The 19,472-nt window shown below is 45.3% G+C and overlaps 1 protein-coding gene across 1 annotated transcript in view; it reads left to right on the top strand.

The window, feature by feature from the left end:
* The window catches only part of LVRN (laeverin), a 77,913-nt gene that overhangs the window by 51,317 nt on the left and 7,124 nt on the right, over positions 1–19,472 (top strand). The window contains exons 15-19 of the mRNA XM_019555321.1: positions 954–1,048; positions 2,714–2,821; positions 6,841–7,011; positions 10,080–10,220; positions 14,569–14,644. Of these exons, the coding sequence (XP_019410866.1) occupies positions 954–1,048; positions 2,714–2,821; positions 6,841–7,011; positions 10,080–10,220; positions 14,569–14,644 (591 nt within the window). The remainder of the gene's footprint in view (positions 1–953; positions 1,049–2,713; positions 2,822–6,840; positions 7,012–10,079; positions 10,221–14,568; positions 14,645–19,472) is intronic.

Raw genomic sequence — 19,472 nt, 5'->3', positions numbered from 1 at the left:
CTTAGCTTTCCTGACAGCCCCCCTACAGGCCTGAGCAGAGGAGGTATACTCCTCTTTGGAGATAGCACCCCCCTTCCACTGGGTGTACACCGCCTTTTTGGTAAGCAGGCATTCCCGAACACCCTTGGTGAGCCAGGGGGGCTTTTGGGCACTCTTGCCCCCCTTGCTTCTTGTTGGGATGGACTCCCCTTGGGCCCTGAGTAGTTTCCTTAAGGAATGACCACTCATCCTGCACACTGACCGGGGGTCAAAAAAATTTGAGTGGTGCACACAGGGGCAGTGCATGCTGCTCAAAAGTGGAGCCTGGCCACCCTGAGCCATGCTCTGGCTTCCAGACAGGCTCCAAACTGCAGGATTGCCACTGCTGCAGTCTCAGAAGGCCCCCAGGACCCCAGGTAAGGCTGCTGGGACCAGCCCAGTGCTGGCCCCAGCCTCCCCTATCCCACCTGGTGTAACCTGCCACACATCAAAAGGTGCATGGCACAGGTGTTCCTTGGGGACAACTAGCGGCAGCACAAGGTATCCTGCTGTTAGTTGTCCCTAGGGAACCAAAGGTCCACGTTCGTGTGGCCATGGCCAATGGTATTAACATGTGTAAAGATAAATCTGTGGGAGAAAAAGGTGGAGAGACCATGCTATTTTTGCTAGTCCTCATCTCTTGAATTTGCCTGTTTTATTGCTCTTTGAGACTATGAGCTAGTATATCTCCCTGTTAAGTGCCAGTTTATCACTCCCAGGGATGAGTGGCCTGATCTGAAGGTTTTCCAATTTGAGTGACTCTGGGAGAATTTTATCACTTGGACTTTGACTTCAGTTTGTGTTTTATTATTTAAATGTTGTAATTCACTCAGAGGTCTATAATAACATAATTTAAAAACCAATCTGAATAAATAAGAGAGAAATATAGCAAAGTATTGTGCATATAAATGAATTTATCTTTATCTTTTTTTAAGAAATACCTGATAAAGAAAATGTTGCCAGTATACCATTATTATGCAGGTATTATTCGTCAAAATGCTGATGTTTTGGCAGATAACTACTTTGCTGAGTGAGTATTTAATTTTTCGAAATATGGTAATTTCAAAAGATATAGACTATAATCTATTTCTGTTATACTGTAATGCAATCTTTAAATTACTCACAGTAGCAGAAATATTATTTTTATTAATTTGAGTGTAACAGAAACATTATATTCCTAATTTACATATGAATTTTAAATGAAAGAGGAGCAGCAGGAGGGATTGCCTGCATTATTAGTTTGTTCTTTCTCTTTTTAAAGCAAATATAGTACTTGTAAAAGATATTGGCTTAGTGGTACTGAAGAGCAAGATGCCTGATTTATCCATCAAATGATTGTGTCAGAGTAGCGTGGCAGTGAAAAACACAGTCTCTACCAGTGACCCTCAAGTTAATTTAAAGACACCAGATGTAAAGATTAGAGGGCAATGAATGAATTTTGCATGGTCTTTCAATTCTGCCTTCTCAACTGATGCATGCTTACTATGGTGACTGAATGGTGAGCTCAGGATGAAAACAGACAAGCCTAGGGCATGGGTTGCAATACATTTTTTACCTTCCTACTTCCCACAAATATCCCTGTGTCTGGAACTTTGTAGTTGCTTGGTTTTGGTTTTATTACTAAATCCGGTGTTTTGAGGAGAAGCTTTCCTAAGAAATGGTATCAGTTGCTAGAATTGTTTTAGTTCAAGTTTGAAGAGTAATGCTAAATATGTAATAAGAAGGGCTGTGCAAAGCTTTGGTGCTGATTCGATTTGGAGAAGATTCGGCGACTGAATCTCTGAATCCAAATCAAATCAGGAGGTCCAAATCTATTTGAAGCTCTCCGAATCGATTCGGAAAAGATTTGGAGAGCTTTGGAGATTCGGGCAGTCCCCGCTCACCTCTGCAGGGAGCTGGACCTGAACTCTGTACCGGTACGTAGGGGGTGGAGGGCGGGGGGCAGGGCTGGAGGAGGAGGGAGGAGACAATGGGGGGACCCCCACCAGGCACCATCCCCTGCCTGCTCTCCCAGTCCCCTGAGAGCACCCTGACACGCCTAGCAATGTCAATGTCTCCCAGCAATGTCAATGGTTGCCCTACCCAGCCCCGTCTCATGGTTCTTAAAAAAAAAAGACAAACTCCGCACTCACTGGCTGCTGCCAGGTGTGGGGGGGCAAACCCTGCTGCCTCTCACTGCCCCATGCTGCATGGGGGCTCTATCATGTGCCCCATACCCCTTCTACTCTCCCAGCCCCATCCGTAGCTGCCTCGCCTGGCACCAGCACCCAGTTCTTTAAAAAAGAAAAAAGAAAAGCCCTGCACTCACCGGATGCTGCAGCTGCTGTCAGGGCTTCTGGGGGCTATGCAGTGCAGGGAAGTGGGGTGCAATGGGGATTGCCCCCCCCACTTGGCAGCAGCCAGTGAGTGAGGGGTTGTTTTTTTTTAAAGAGCTGGGTGGCTAGGGGCAGCCATTGACGGGACTGGGACAGTGGGCGGGGGACGCAGCCTGCTTGATTCAGAGATTTGGCCGATTTGGCAGTGGCCAAATCTCCAAATCAGATTTGGCTGAATCGATTTGGGACAGTGATTAGAATCACTGAATTGAATCACTGTCTCTCGAATTGGCTGAATCCAAATCCGAAGCGAATACTAGCCATTTTGCACAGGCCTAGTAATAAGTACCTTTTTCTTATTATTCTGGCTTCCCTTCCAGAGCTTACTTGGAACAACTTCTTAGAAAAGCATGTTGGTTGGGTCTGCAAGACTGTTTAGATCTATGTTCGGAACTCTATGCCAAGTGGATGGAGAACCCCAAGAATCAGTAAGATACTATAGTATTATAGATATGTATTTGTAAGCCAGATATACATTTAAAAGGCCATTTCATGGGGTGTGCTGTGTATGGGAAGCACCTTGCATACTCCTCTTTTTATCTCCACAACATGGGATGAACTAAATTGTAAAAAATATAACTTCAAAAAAAACACTGCATATTACTTCAAGTAAATATCACGTGCTAAAGGATGCAGAAAGACTGACTGCTATGAAGATTGATTCTGCTTACTTGGGAAAGTGCAGGCAGTGACAGCACAAGCAGTTCACACAGCCCTATCAGTTTGCCTCAGCTTTAATCTGTGAGCATCTGTTCAATCTTTAGTTTATGTAATCAGTGCTTTATTTTTTTTATACGGGCACCTGCTCCATCTGAGACCACCAACTCATTCTGCAAGTACTGCTGAACTATCAGTTGGTAACAGGTATCAGGATTTACTGACTTAAATCCTATTTGGGATCTGGCCCATTCTGTGCCTAATATGGGTCTTATTTGGAATTTAGGTAGCTGTGTCCGAAGTAGCGATTGTGAAAACCCTCACTCAGCTGTCTAGGCTCACAAAATTCATAGACACCATAGTGTGCATGACTACAGTTCCCAAGGCACCTACAAGGACGGCTTCTGCCCATGTATAGAAGCATCTCCGTTTTAACAAAATTGCCTATTTCCTGCCTGAGCTCAATTAGAATCCAGAAAACAGGCATTCTGCCATATCCCTTGGTGTGTATTGTCAGAGTACACCTAATGTGCAGCGATGGATTCAGGCTCCTTGCAAAATGCAGTGATGGCCATTGCTTTGCTTTAAAACACTGGTGTTGTGCTGCTCATAACCTCTACCCCTTTAAACAGTAATTCAGTTGCTGGGACACTTGTGCAAGGAGCTGTGAGAGAATGTTCTTCTGTCTTGAGAGTATTTATTTGAAACAGTCATTGAATAGAGTGCATTGCAGTTCTACAAACAGAGGCTGGAATCCAGGACTAGCCCTTCTAGGCAAGTGCCCTTACCACTAACACAGCTGTGCTCCCACTTGTGTTATTTCTGGCCCAGTGAATCATGCTTTCTTTTTTGCAGAGTGGAGCAGCTTTAAAAAGAGCGGAAAGTGCCTTCATCCTAAAATAGTTTATAATTTGACGATGAGGGCACTTATGTAGGAGGTGTAGGTTTGTATCCCCCTTAGGCAAGGGCTCTCCAACTGACAGCCCTTGAGGGGCTACTTCTGCAGTCTGGGGACTTCTGGCTGGCCACTACTCCCCTCCTTCACAGCCCCCAACCACTTAGAAGTTGGACAGCCCTCCTCAGCTATAGGAGGGCTTTAACCAGGGCTCTGTTATAAAAACAGGGTCTTCCCCTATCCATATTAGAAAACAGTGTGCATATTTTATTCTTGAAAAGAAAGTGCCAAGAGCTAGGCCCTAGGTCCTGAGAGGAGGGAGGCCTTCCTTTCAGCCCTGAATGAGGTGTCCAGGGGTCAGAATTCAGGACACAGTTCTGGCTTAAACTCAAAGTTTCTCCAGCCATAGAATGCTTTCTTTATGTCAGCAGGATAATGCTATTTCACCAAGTAAAAGAAGGCCTCTGCTGCCACCTGGCAGAAGGTTTGTGTAGATATACTTATGCATTCTGCCAATTGATGGACCTAACAGGAGAAACCTAAGTCCTCAGGTTCTTTGTGGGTATGCATGCACACTGACAACTTCCCTGAGGCTACTGCTATCTGCTGATCAACTTTCTCTCTCTAAACAAAGGCATCAGCCAGTGTTTTCAGTTGACCAGCTCTAGGTAATTGCTCGCTTGGTATATTTACTCTGCTTAGCAGGCTTGATGTTTTAGACCCTATTTTGACAGAAAGTCTCCCCATGTATTGTATATGAAGACTAGACACCTCATTAGGAGTTCTGGCTTTCACATTTTGAACTCCTTTTATCAGACTTGGTCCTGAGGGTCTGATTTGCTAGGCAGTTATTTTTAACCATTTTGATATAAGTGGATTTTTCTGCAGGTTTACGAGCACCCATTTGCATGAGTCAGGTCTTAGGCAGGATTTTAATAGGTAACTTAAAGTACTCTTCACCTCTGACATCTATTCCCAATGCAACATAAAGCTCAGAATCTAACTGAGCAGACAACAGGAATTCAAAAATCAAGATTTCCATGTAACCACTTTGTTACATTGTACAAGTCATATATTGTGACTTTCTTACATATGGCTAACATTGGTATGCTGTATAGATACACTGTTTATTTTCATTAGATTAATTAAAATATTGTTTTAAGACTGTGTAATATATTTTAAAAACCTACTACCAGAATATATTAAGAAATACACTAAATGAATTTCAAAAGCTGAAATCAAAAGTGTATGCTGGACTGCCATGTATATAAGAATAGCTTATAGTTGGCAAGAGCACTGTTTTAGAGTATTCCATTGCTGAAAAGTCTTTCTAATGTATTGAAATTCTTACTTTTCTCTCTCTCCCTTTCCTCTTGTTGTTTCTCTATGCAATTGTGATAGTATTGGCACTGGTGAGTATTGGCACTGGCACTGTGTTTAGTTATTCATCTTTTATATTAGTTTTTTATTTACTATAGTTATTAAAAGTGGACAAAAATGTTTTGGGGTATTTATATCTATGTCCATGCAATAATTTATGTTAGCTAAACTTGCATTTCATAACATTTTTAAAGTAGTTTTTTAATAAAACTTACTTTTAAAGGAAAACTGAAAAGCATTACAAATATTAAACACGGTTTAATGTCCTGAACAGATTATTCATATTATTGAAGAGTAACAGCAGCAAATGCTACAGTTATGGTTGCAAGACTGTTTTCAAAATCAACGCTTTTCCATTTTCCATAATCTCTAAAATGCTTACCTCCCATGATGCAGTTTTCTAAAGTATGAGTCTAAAGATGGACTTCTTAAAAACTAGGAAATATTTGTTGATCTGTGTTGGTACATGGGGGTGGGGGGTAAAAAACTCACAATCTGCAGAAAAAAATCCTTTTTTTTTGTGCTAGTCCAGTGCCTCTATGTTACTCGATTGCTTCTTGTACTTCCTCATCAGATTGATGTTCACAATGGAATTATTCTACCAAAAGCTGACAGCATGATCTTTACCTTCTATTGTGAAATCCTCACATATTTGAAAAAGAACACTGCCATGGAGAGCAACCATCTTCCTGACCCCTTTCAGGCAGGCTGCTGTCTGTTTCATGGAAGAATTTGTAGTGATTTTTTTTTTATACAATATGTGGAAAGAATATATTATGAACTATTGCCCCTCTGTTCCCACACCTACACATATTTACCAGGTTTGGCTCTCTTTCATTCAGAAGAACAATATTTATATAGCTAAATTAGTATATTCCTGGTAGCACTGTGCTGCTGGAACTCTGTGTAGTGTTGCAGCTCTTCGGAGCCATGAACTGTCCAAATGAGTAGTGCTATAGACACAAAATTCATAGACATAATAGAATTTTAAAGAATTCATTATCACTTTTAGGACTTATCCTCTGAAGTAGCAGGAGGGAGTCTGGTGCATGAAAAAGCATCCATTCTCTCTTTAGCTTGCACTCTTGAAGCATCTGGCTTTTCTGCAAATGGTTAGTCCTTTCTTATCACCTGAGTGCCATAGAGACACTTCCAAAAAGCCTTCTGGGTGTAGCATTTTCACACAAATGCAATTGCTGCATGTTATGGCATCATTGTGTTGTTGTAAGACACAATGATAATGGTCAATATTTATGTTGGCCAAGACAGACTATTGTGATTTATATTAAAAAGTTTTTCAGTTCATCCTTATTTTTAAAAATCTTATTCATGTTGATTTTCAGATCATATCAAAACATTGAAGTAATCACATCTATCTGTTTTAATATTTATGTTCTGTTTCACTTTTATGAATGTTCTAATTGTAATTGAATGTAAATATTTTTCTGCCGTTCATTAAACACTTGCTTTAATTTTGTAGGAATACAGTGGCATCTGTCATATTCTATTTTACAGGATTCCTGCTTTTGTTAGAAGAACAATCTTTTGTTATGGTATTGCAATGGGAAGTGATAAAGAATGGGAATTTGCATGGGAAATGTACCATCATGATAATTCCACAACACATGATAAGGACATACTGCTCTATGCAATGGGTTGTACCAGAGAATCATGGTTACTTCACAGGTGACCTTGATCAAATTGTATTTTATTGTGTATAAAAGCATAGAATGATTTCCCATGTTTAGGGCAAAAATAGACATTACTGTATTCACTCGAATACAAGGCAAGTTTACGATCAGCATGGGGAAAAAATTAGCATGCTCATCTTACAGTCACATACAAGGAAACCTCATTAAATACATTGTTTATCATTAAACTGTTGTGAAAAGCAGCATATGCTCAGCAATGGAACTAACTGTGAAATTGATTAAATACAGCCAACCCTGAGCATGATTATAAAACACAGGGCCCATATAGGGCAAATAGGTTAGCATAGCCCATCTGAATATGATAGATGGTAGGTCCCATTGTGCTCAGTCCCCCTCAGTGTCAACTTTTTTCAAGTCATGGTAAGCCACTACACTGAATACAGTTTGACTTCCTCTTTACTCCTACAGCTGAGCTGTGCCTTTCTTTCCCATTTCCAGTGATTCATGGTTCTTTACCAGCTTCAAATGTCTGGCAGCTATCACCAAATGGGCCCCAAATAGTTTACACAGAATCCCTCTGTCGCCCCCTCTCTGTCTGTTGCATATGATTAGTGTGGCCTTGCTCTCCATGAGGTGGAGCTGGACCAGGTTGCCCTGCATGTCATCTGTACATACGTTTTTGAAGGATCCCAGGACTCATAACAAGAACACTTAGTTCCAGTCATGAGTGTGTGTGTGTGTGGGTGGGTGGGTGCTAATTAGCACATGGATCCTTCATGGGGGGGAGATCCAGAGTAGTGGGGTACTGAGCAGTGCTGAGCTCTGGGGTCATCATGACTTGAAATGCGGTTGACTTTGCTGGGGTCCAGCCCAATGAATTGCACAGTAAGTCTTGAGCATTTGCCTTTGCACTAATATTATAGTTACAAAAATGCTACTTAAAAATGTATTAAGTGCCTGTGCTAAAGCTTGTAGCAGTTTGAGAAAAAGGTTAAATGCATCAATTCTGGATGAACTAAGTCTATGGGTACTACATACACACGTATGTTTATTTCAACATTAGTGTTTTCAAAGTTGCTTCTCACTTCCATGTGCTTAGGGAGAGCAAGTTCTGCCAGGAAAGGAGAGGGAGGGAGGGAAGGGCCTGCAGGCAGAGGAAGTTGTGGGGTAAAGAGCAGGGGACTACCTGATTCCCCAGATTTAATTTTCCCTGTTGTAGCAGTGAGAGGGGACACATTTAAGGCAAACTTCCAATAATTAGATTCCATACCAGGAAAATTATAACAAATTTATAATTGTTCCATATGTAGAATCTAATTATTGGAGTTTGTCTTACATTCAGGGTCATCTTATATTTAAGTAAATACAGTAATTCAGTAAATTATTCATCACTTAAAGTGCAGTCTTACTCTTAAAATGGCAGTTAATAACTCTCAGTGGGTGCATCTACATGAGATGCTTAACTTTGCATTAGCACAGTTTACTGTGAAGTAAACATGTGCATCTACACGTGCACATGCTTACTTCACAGTAAATCTCCCTACTCCTGAGTAAACTTGCCATCTGCAAATGCAAGTAACAAATTTACTTGGGATTAATAATGACGTTGTAGAACTCCTATAGACTTCTGATCTGGATCAAAATCTGCTTCTGGTCAGCCATCTATCAGGGGGCAGGACATAATCCCCTGCCACCAGGAGCTGTCTGCTGCCTGGGTGGGCTCCACCATAGGAGCCTGGGCAAGGACTATGTCCCCCTGCCCTGTCAGCAGGGAGCTCCAAATTTCCTGCTTCAAGGTCACAACCAGGGGCCTGGGAGACCCTTATGTCCCAGCCTGAGGTCCACGGTCGAGGGGCTCAGGCTGGGAGATGAGGGTCTCCCAGTCCAAGCCCTGTAACGGTGGAGCTCAGACTGGGAGATAACTATCTCCCAGCAGCAGCCCTGTGGTCGTGGAGCCAGTGGTGGGAGCTCTCTGCTGGCAGGACAATATCCCCTTGCCCTGGCACAAGGGAGCTTTCAGCCCCCACTCCCCAACTGCAGAGCAGGGGCTGGAAACAAGCTGCCCAGCCCCCACTTGGTGATTGGAGTTGCAGTTGTGGAGCAGGAACTGGGAGCTCCCTGCATGGGAACAGTTCTCCACCCTGCTTGGAGTTGTCTGGGACCTGCTTCTGACTGGGACAGTCCCCAGCCAGTCCCACCTAGCTATTAGCTGCCCCACCAGCAGATCAGGGCAAGGGCCTGGGACCTGCTCCTCCCCTGCAGCTCCTTCCAAACCCTGTGACCCTGATCAGGGAGCCAGGGCCAGGAGCTCCCTGCTGGTAGAGCAGGGGGACATTGTCCCTGCCCCAGCAGCAGGTAGGCCCCTAGGGCCAGGAGACAACTGTCCCCTGGCCTGGTGCTGCCTGTCAGCCTCTAGACTAGCACCCAGGGGGAGCCTGGAGCTCCCAACCCAAAGGGAACAAAGGCCCATTGCAGGGCTGCAGGGAACTTGGTGCATATTTTTTACCTAGTCTCTGCATGTGTAAATGCCTGCTCAAAAATGCTTACTCTGAAGTAGCTTGCACCAGAGTAAATTTGGGCTAAAGTGAACACATGTGTCAATGTGCCCAGTAACTTTAAATGTAACATGCTCAGCATATGTATAAAAAGCCATTGAAACTGGATTTTCTGATCTGTCATGTACTGTTACTCCTGTTAGGCCATTTTTGGCAGTTTGCCACTACGAGGCATCCCTGTTGTATTAGAATAAATTCCATTGCTATAGAGCATGTGAAAGCAGCATAACAGCTTCCTGTGCCAGCTGTCACTTTTGACATAATAGGGGCATATGAGGAGACAGAACGGGTATGCTAGGGGAGAGTGATTGGGGCACCATACCTTTCCTTGGGTTTTCCTCTGTGAAAGAAATAATTTGGCCCTTTCACTACTGCAAAGATGCAGTAAGTATATCCACACTCTATGCACTGCTATGTTTGCATGCTGATAACTGGAAACTCGGTGAAAACATGGAAGATTGATAACTTATTTAAAAGTACTGTTTTGGCTGCAAATGCTATTTTAATTTTTTTAAAGATAGTTACACTTTTTAACATTTTTCAACAGATACATGCAGTCTGGCATCAACGGATCATTATTTTCTTCTAATAATACGATATTTCTCATTTACAACTTGGCAGCTACTGATACTGGGCTACGTATAATATGGAAATTCATGACAGAAAATTGGCCACTTTTACAAGAAAGGTATGGAAACTCCAGCTGGTAGCATTGACCTTTATTCTTCAGCTTTTTCTCTGGCTTCCATTTCAGCCTTTTAAGTTTTTGCAGTAGAGCAGTGGGTTTCAACCTATTTCATTTGCAAACATTTGAAAGGGAGGCTTAGACTTCTTTGAGTTGTAAATGTGGGTATTCATGTACTTTTGATTATAGTCATCTTTCGTGGGCCCCTTAAACAGTCTGTGGACCCCCAGGGGTCTGTGGACCACAGGTTGAAAACCACTGCTGTAGAGTCTAACTGCAGGCTTCAACTCTGCAGGTACCTGTATTTACCAATTATCTGGTTCTTTATTACATAACTTTATGAAGTGCATTGTGCAATGTGGTGGTGAAAAACAATGTATAAATATAAAATATTACCAGTTACTATTATGTATTGCTTATTAGCATGATGGTTGGTGTACCCAAAGATTTTCAGGTATACCTGGCGGCGCAAGGATTTAAACTGAAGGCATATATCATGAGGCTCTTATCCATCTATATGAAGAGAAGAGGGTGTGGCCAAGCCATTGGTGCTAGGAGAATAGCTGGTCATGTGAGGGTGGGGTGTTAGGAGCAGATATAAAGAAAAGGTGCTGGAGCAGGAGCTGCTTTGGAAATCTGGAGAGTGGATAAATGAAGCCTTAAGAGCAAGCAGGCATCAGAGAAAGAGCTGGCACTCCCTACTCCCCAGCTGGTGAGGGCCAATTTCAGGGGGCGCATGTGCCTGCCCCTGTGGCTCCCTATGTCACCTATACCTGCTGCCACCTGTGATAGCATCCACCCCCTTGGACATGCAGCCGCATGGCTGCTAGACCTGGATGGGGTGCCTCCACTCTGCCATCTGGGCAGCTGTCACCCAGAAGATGTGCTCCTTGTGGTGGTTCACTTTGAACTGTCAAAGTGGGTCTTCTTGGCTCCAGATGGCCAAGAGGTCAGCCACCTCATCTGCCCTCCATCTGGGTGCCCAGTGCTGGCCTTGGACAGGCTCTTCTGCCCAAGTCTCGCCACTTGTCTCACCGCAAATATCCTGGTGTTCCCTGTTTAAAAAATGCAAATTATTTGATAAGAAACCCAAATTCTCTTCATTATACTACCGCAAATAGTGTTCTTCTGCTGTTAAAATGAAACACCACTATATAGAAAGGGATCATTTAGGCAATGTTTTATTGATATATTTACAAGTTTAAAGCAATTTGGAAGCCTACCAGTGCCTCTAAAATCATAATAAAAGAAATTCTAAATTTCTATATGCTTTGGCATTTACTTTTTTGGGGGTCTTGTCATAGAAAAATCAGAGCGGCGACTACCTCCTTCGCTCATATATTGCCCCCCACTAAGTGCTACAGCCCTCCCCCCCATCAGCAGCGGTGTAGCCCCAACCACCTCAGTGCCACCTGTGCCACTTGTTGCATGTCTGGTCCAGCGCAGCACAGAGCCGTGTGCCTTCAGGCAGCCCCGGGCTGCTCAGGCTGTTACCCGGGGTCCAGCGCTATTCACAGGGACCACATGTTGTACCGGGCTGAGTCCTGTTTGCACAGGCCCTGCATGCCATCAGACTGGTCCTTTTCCACAGAGGCAGGACCCAGCCCAGCACAACACGTGGTCCCTGCAAGCAGCACTGGACTGCAGGTGACAGCCTGAGCAGCCTGGGGCTGCCTGAAGGTGTGTTGCCCCATGCCATGCTGCACCTGGCCAGACCCACATCAAGTGGCACAGGTGGTGCTGGGTCTAAGGTGGCTAGGGCTGTGCCACACTGTAGAGGGGCCCTGGCTGCAGTGGGCCCTGAGTGCCCCATGGCCACTGTTGCTGTGGGGGGAGAGGGGCTGTGGGCCCTGCGGGGGACTCACAGCCTCCAACCAACCCCCACCTCTATACAACCCCCACACATTGACAGAACCCGGGTTACAGCCTTGCATCGCTCCTGCTTGCCCAGCATATGAATATGGCATGCTAGGGCAGCAGGGGGCACCATAGAGACACTGGCTGGATGCCAGAGTGTCTCTGGAGGTCCAAGCCCCAGCTTGCCTTAGGTTCCCCTCAGTGGGGAACCGTGCCCTGCATTGCTTTTCTCCTGGGTGCTTTTATTTGATAGCTGGAAATCCACGTATTAAATTTTGAGCCCACACTGCAAATATGCAGTGCGGGGAACATGGTTTTGTTTTCAACATGTCTCTTGCGGTATCTCAGTTTTTGAGATGCTGCAACAGGCACATGCACACTTGTGTGGACATGCCTTGTGATTCTTTCCTCCCATGCTTGGCTGGTGGAAAGGTCTCGGAGACCACAGCTAGTGGCATGCCCTTAATGTAGCCACTTGGGGGAGGGGGACAAGGAAGCGGGGGAATAATTTAGACCCTGTAGATACCTCAATTTAAAGACAGTCATAGCATCTACAACCTATCACATTGTAGAAGTCTTCTATTGCTGTGGAACATGGCCATGGTTATACTACTGTGAAACCTGCTCTGAATTTGGCCTTTTTATTATTTTAAAATTAAATTCCATTTTATATTTATTAGTTATGTACAGTCTCCTTGCAGCTACTGCACTAATAAAAATACAATGCAAATACTTGAGATTACTTTTTAAACTTATCAGGTCAAATTTGGGGCTGGTAAAATGGATATAAATTCTATACGATTACAATAGTGTTGAGCCTGTTTATTCCAGAGCTGAACACCATGACTCAAATTTTATAATATAACATGCCATTATGGCACCATTGTTACTGCACCATCATTTAGTATTTCCCAGGGGCGATGCATAGGGGGTGCACACAGGTGCATAGTTTCATAGTTTCTAGGGTTGGAGGGGACTTGAACAGATCATCAAGTCCGAACCCCTGCCCTGGGCAGAAACAAGTGCTAGAATCATAATACCCCAGCCAGATATCTATCCAACCTCCTCTTGAAGACCCCCAAGGTAGGGGAGAGCACCACCTCCCTTGGGAGCCCATTCTAGAGCCTGGCAGCCCTAACCATAAAATAATGTCTCCTGGTATCAAGCTTGAACCTACTCTCAATCAATTTGTGGCCATTATTCCTTGCTTTCTGAGGTGGTTTCTGAGGGAACAGAGCCTCACCTATTTTCCACTGCCTCCCCACAGTGAGTTTATAGACAGCCACCAGCTCCCCTCTCAGTCTTCTCTTGTGGAGGCTGAATAGATTTAGGCCCCTTAGTCTATCTTAGTAGGGCCTGGCCTATAGCTCCCTGACCATGTGAGTGGTCCTTCTCTGGCAGGACCACTTAAGGTTAGCCACATCCCTCTTGAAGTGCAGTGCCCGGAACTGGACACAGTACTCCAACTGTGGCCTGACCAGTGCTGCATAGAGGGTATGTGCACCCACTGAGCATGGCAGTGTACCCCCTGCAAAAAGCTGCCGTTGACAGTGTCTGCAGGTGGTCACCACTTGCCACCCCACTGCCAACACCACCGGCAGCAGCATCTGTGGGCAGTCCACAATCACCCCTGGCCACTGTCATCACTGCCAATATCGTCACTCCCCTCCCACAACACATCCTTCCCCCCCCCCCCCCCCCCAGTGACAGTGCTGGTGGTGTCTGCAGAAGCTCTGTGCTTACTGCTGCTGCGCTCCCATTGCCACCCCTGCCAGTGCAGCCATGCCCACCCCAAGCCACCAGGGGACGTGCTATTCATGGTGCTTCCTTTTGGAAGTACTAAAAAACTGCACAGTAACAGTCCGTACTGCATCGTGTGCGCTGTAAATAGTTATTTTTAGGCACTGTGTTGCCATAGCAATGCACTATAACAAGGGAGTGTATCACTATGGCAATGTAGTTGTGGCATCACTGTTTTTGCCTGCAGAGGTTACGTTGCTGTAGGGCATTGCTGTGGTGACGTAATGTCACGTGTAGATGCTCCCAGTGACTCCGATTCACTACTTTGATGCTCCTCTTTCTTTTTCAAACTTGTGCACCTGATACTGGCATATGATTAGTAATAGATTAATGTATTATGTTATCCTTTACCAGCCAGCTTAATTTTTAATTTTTGTAATCTGATAATGTTTGCAGTTCTTAGATAATTTAAAAGAATGTTGTGTTCTTACCAAGGAAGAGAAATCTAACTTTTTATAAAAGAGTATGATTTACATTTAAGTTCCTTTCATCCTGCATACTTGTTTAAAATGTACTGAGTTCTCCTCCCACTTTTTAGCAAGAAATACTCTCAGATTTTAAAATTAATTTAGGCAACAGTTCAACATCAAAAATAACTAAGCTTGAGAGGAATGTTTGTAAAGGTGAATGTAACATTTATCCAAATATTATCTAGTTCCCTTGCTTCTTCATTAATCTTTACATTGTTTTATAGGTTTGGAAATGCACCGTTACATGCTGTTTTAAATGGTATGAAAAGACTGGTCAATACAGACTTACAGATCCAAGAGGTAATTATGTATATTTGTAAATACACGTGTTTAAGAATTATCGTGAAATGTATTGCATAAGCATGTGGGAACTAATACTTTTAAAAAGCTATTTTTGCATATACAAGAAATCCACTAACAAACATGCATCCTAAATTGCACACTGTAGCAGGGCACTAAGGTGCCTGCTACTGATAACAGGAATATGGGCTCAGCTGCCACTCACCAGGGCAGCACAGGTGTGGGTTGCCAAGGCAACCAGTCTGGTCAGCTGACCAGAAGGGGGCAGGGCCTGGCCTATATAAACAGCGAGGCTGAGGCCAGGGTCAGTTCCCCTCTGGCAGTAGAAGAAACTGGAGCTCTGTTGGAGCAAGCAGAGCAGAACACAACAGAGAAGCCTGATGGTCTGAGCAGTGTCTGCCCAATGATGCTGGGTGGAGGAAAACCCTAGTAGGGATATGAATGGAGCTATGGATAGCCAGTCGGCTTGGAATTTATGTTATAACACAGGAGTGTGAGGTTTTTGTTTTGTGGTTGTTGTATAAGACTGGAGGACCAGGTGAGGCTGTAGGGATTGGAGGAGGCCTCATAGGAGCTCCCCAGTAGTGTGGGGGGGTTCCTAGCATCGGAGTGTGGCACTGCGTTTGGGGGTGTCCTGACCCCGGCCCCAGTGTGGGCAGCATCGGGAAGAGCTCAGTGTGGGTGCACGCAAGAGCGTCGGAGAGTGGCGCTGTGTTTTGGGGTGTCCCGACCCCAGCCCCAGTGTGGGCAGCATCAGGAAGAGCTCAGTGTGGGCGCATGTAAGAAGCCCCAGTGGGGCATAAGACCCGAGAAGGTGGGTCTGGGGCCAGGTAAGGCTGAGGCTGCCTGAGCCCCGTTGTGAGGAGCCCAGTGGGTGTAAGACCCAAGAAGGGCATTCGGGGGCCGGGTAAGGCCAAGGCCACCTGAGCCCCGATTTGCGGGAAGCACAAGCAAGGCCCCAGTGCGGGCAGGGAGCGCGAGCAAGGCCCCGGTTGGGGGGGCAAGAGCGAGAGCACGGGGGAGTGCGAGGCACAGGCCCCGGTTGGGGGCAACGGCATAAGAGACGGGCCTCGGCACGGGTGATAATATAGAGGCAAGCCCGCGGGGCGCGACAGACCCCGGTGAGGGCTGCAAGGCCCGCGGGGCGCGACAGACCCCGGCGTGGACAGCGGGAGCTGCGAGGCCTGGTGCAGGGCGACGGTACAGAGGCAAGGCCCCGGTGCAGGCGAGAGCTGCGGGAGACAGGCCCCGGTGCGAGCAAGAGCTGCGAGGTGAGACAGGCGGGCATGGAGACGAGTCCGGGGACCCGTAAGGGCACGGGTGACTGGGACTCACGTGCAGCCCAAAGGCCAGAGTGCACCGGGCAGTTAGACCAAGCCCGGATACATCCAGGCCATGCCAAAGAGGGTAGGAAGACAGCCTCCCTTGAACATATTAACATCAAAGACGTGGCGGGCGAGATAAAGAGGGCGAATTTAAACCGGATTTGACACGGTAGGTAGGGGCGCTAGGGGAGGTCACAGCACCCCTAGAGGTCATCCTGCCACACACACCCTAAGTTAGAGAAATGCTTGTACAATTAGTTAGGCACTCTTGGATGGAAAAGAAGTTTTGTGGAATTTAGATGAGTCATTTTTGGCAAGTAGATGAGCATTCTGCAGCCATTGTTGTGCAGCTTCTTTTTGTATAGATTTTCCCCTTGCTTTAAAAAAAATAAAATCCAGAATGATCATTTATTTGTATCTTTCTGACTCTCCCCAGCACTACATTGGTTCCCTGGCTCCCCCTGCAATCTGTCTTCTTCCTTCCTGATATCATCTTGGCATCTCTTTGCCCAACATATCACAGTTCTCCTTGGTACCCTGAGTTCTCCTGTGATCTCAGTGTTGCCTCTCAACAAGTGTGTTCCGTTCTTAATGTCTGTTTTGCTACCCCATCGTAGTCCCAGTTTTACTGCCCTGTCTTAGTCCCAGTCTCTGATTTCCCCTGCCTCCTGGACACATTCTACTTGCCCAGTTCAGTCCCAGTCACACCCCCACTCCCATTTAATTTATTTCCATCTAATCAGTTGCTCACTAGATTTTGTGTCCCAACTTACTCCTTTCCTTCCCATCCTTCTACCTTGTGTCCTTCTCCACGCAACCTGGTCAGGTCAACACAGTGCAATAGTGTCCTGCAGCAACTTTTGAGCTAGCTAGAAGCGAGTCCACACCTGAATGAATCTTGTGTCATAGAGAAGTCACAAATCTTAGGGAAGTAGGGCTAGAAGGGACCTCCATAGGTTGTCTAGTCCAACCCTCTGCCTCAGGCAGGATTATTCCTATCCAAACCATTGTATACCAATCCAATGTCTAACTTCCTAGCAAAAGTACATAGTCAAACTGGACAGAACACAAGACATAACACCCTAACTTGCCACAGTTAGAGCAGGGGGACCATGATGGCCAATGTCCTGCTGCTGTAAAGGTTATTAATATACACTCAGGAGATCCCAGGATGAGACCACCATGTCCCTGCCCTCCTCCCTCCCCGCCCCCCCCGCTATAGAGGAAGGCAAAATTCCGCACATTCCATGTCAGTCTGACCATGGGGTAAAATGTCTTCCTGATCCCAGATATGGTGGTTGTTCTGACCCTAAGAAACCTCAGGATTTTAAGACCCAGCAGGAGCATTGACACACCCCAGTCAAAATCCCCAGCCTTGGTTGCAGCTAACACCCAATGCTTCTGTGGAAGGCTTAAAAACTCTAACACTTGTAGCAGAAGATGGGGGGTGGAGGCAACCAGCAAAGCCCAGAAGCATGGGGAATGCCCATAGTATAACATAGGCATAACTTTGCCTAGTTCAGCACTTCCCAACCTTTTTTGCCCCATGGCACACTTATCTAAATAAGCACCATGGCACACCAGACATGGAAGGGTGGGGGGTGGCGTGCGGCCAGCCAAATACTGACAGGGGAGTAAGGGGGTAGCCTGGGGCCAGCCAGAAGCTGATAGGGAGGTATGGCACATGGCCAGTCAGATTGTATTTTGGGCTGGAGCCATGCCCTCTGCCTGGCTGGAGCCATGCTCCCTGTCTGTCTGTGTCCACAGTAGCAGCAGGTGGGGAGCATGGCTTCTGCCAGGCAGGGGGTGTGACTCCAGCCCAAAATGCCACAGCATACCTGGACATGCCTGATGGCACACCAGCGTGCTGCAGCACACCGGTTGGGAAATGCTGGCCTAGATCACCTCTAACCATTGGCTGTCTAACCTCTTCTTGAACATCTCCAGTGATGGAGAGTTCACAGCTTCTCCTAGACAGTCCATTCCACTGCCTCACTGTTCGTTCTAACAGTAAAGTTTTTCCTGTTATCCAGTCTAAGCCTACTGTATTTACTCAAATATAAGATGAGGGTTTTTCCCCCAGTTAGCATGGGAAAAAATCTCTTGTCTTAAGCAGCATTATGTGAAAGTAAAGTGTATTTATGGAGTACCTGTGCTAAAACTTGCAGTGGTTTCAAAAAAGGTAAAATGCATGAATTCTGGATGAACTAAGTCTATGGGCACCCATAGTAATGTGAACTGTGAACTACTAAAGATATATTTATTTCAAAGTCTGTGTTTTCAAGTTTGCCCCTCCCTTTCATGTGCTCAAGCAGAGCAGGGTTTGATAGTAGGGTGGGGAGGGAGAGAGGGAAGAAGTTGAGGGGGTAGAGAGCAAGGGGGGCATCTGATCCCCGCCAGTTTTATTTTCCCTGCTGTAGCAGTAGAAGGGGGAAAAATTCAAGGCAAACCTCCAATATATAGATTCTATACCTGGAAAATTAAACCAATGTATACATTTTCTGTACATAGAATCTAATTATTGGGGGGGGTTGTCTTATATTCAGGATCATCTTGTATTCAAGTAAGATGGCTTTGCTGCAGCTCCAAGCCATTGGTCTGCATCCTACTATCTGCAAGAAGAGAAAAAAAATGTTTGATCTCTCTTTTATGGCAGCTCTTTGGATATATGAAGTTGCTATCATGTCTCCTCTTAAGTGTCTTTTCCACAAGCTGCTCGTCCCTAACTCCTTCAGCCTCTCCTTGTATGACTTTCCTTCCAAACTCTTTATCATTCTTGTCACTAACTTCTGCACACTGTAACTAACTCACATCCTTTTTAAACTGTAGAGCCCAAAACTACACACAAACTGCCCAAAACTGCATACTCTAAATGAAGCCTAACCAATGCCAAGTAGAGACACCTCCCGTATCTTGGACTTTAGCATTAGCTTGACATTCTGCCCAGATTAATTTCCCCTTCCTCTCAGGTAGAGTGCCATGCTAATGTTGTCATGCTACTTTCAGAACCTGACAATTTCATTTAGAGACAGCTTGAGTATCTCTGCATGGCACTGCACTATGCAGTGTAGACCTATCCTCAACTGGTTTACAAGAACAGCTGCTAGCCATTTCAGGGAAACTTCAGCTTTACCTCTGTAGCTCTTGCTAGTCTATTGATGTACTATCACACTGTTCAGTACTCTTATTACTTTTCCTCTGTATCATTCTGTTATCTCTGGTCTTCTTGGAAAGTAGGCTCTTTGGGGCAGGGACAGTTCTGTCCTTCTGTTATCTCTTGTCATATACTAGGATTCTAATCTCTGCGGCAAGAAGTCTTTTTTTTTTAAATCAGGTATTCAATGCAGTAGGTTCCTAATCCATAACTGGGGATCAGGCATACTATAGTACTACTTACAACAAATGACCAAGTATAAAGGATTTTCACAGAGATAGTAATAAAAGATGCGCTCCTGACACAATCACCACACCGTCTCCCACTAGATTTCAGATCCCTCTTCCAA

Source organism: Crocodylus porosus, unplaced genomic scaffold (genome assembly GCF_001723895.1).
Source record: "Crocodylus porosus isolate Cpor-Errol unplaced genomic scaffold, CroPor_comp1, whole genome shotgun sequence".
NCBI classification, from domain to species: Eukaryota; Metazoa; Chordata; order Crocodylia; family Crocodylidae; genus Crocodylus; species Crocodylus porosus.
Note: the sequence above shows the minus strand (reverse complement) of the source record. Positions and strands in the feature narration are given on the sequence as shown.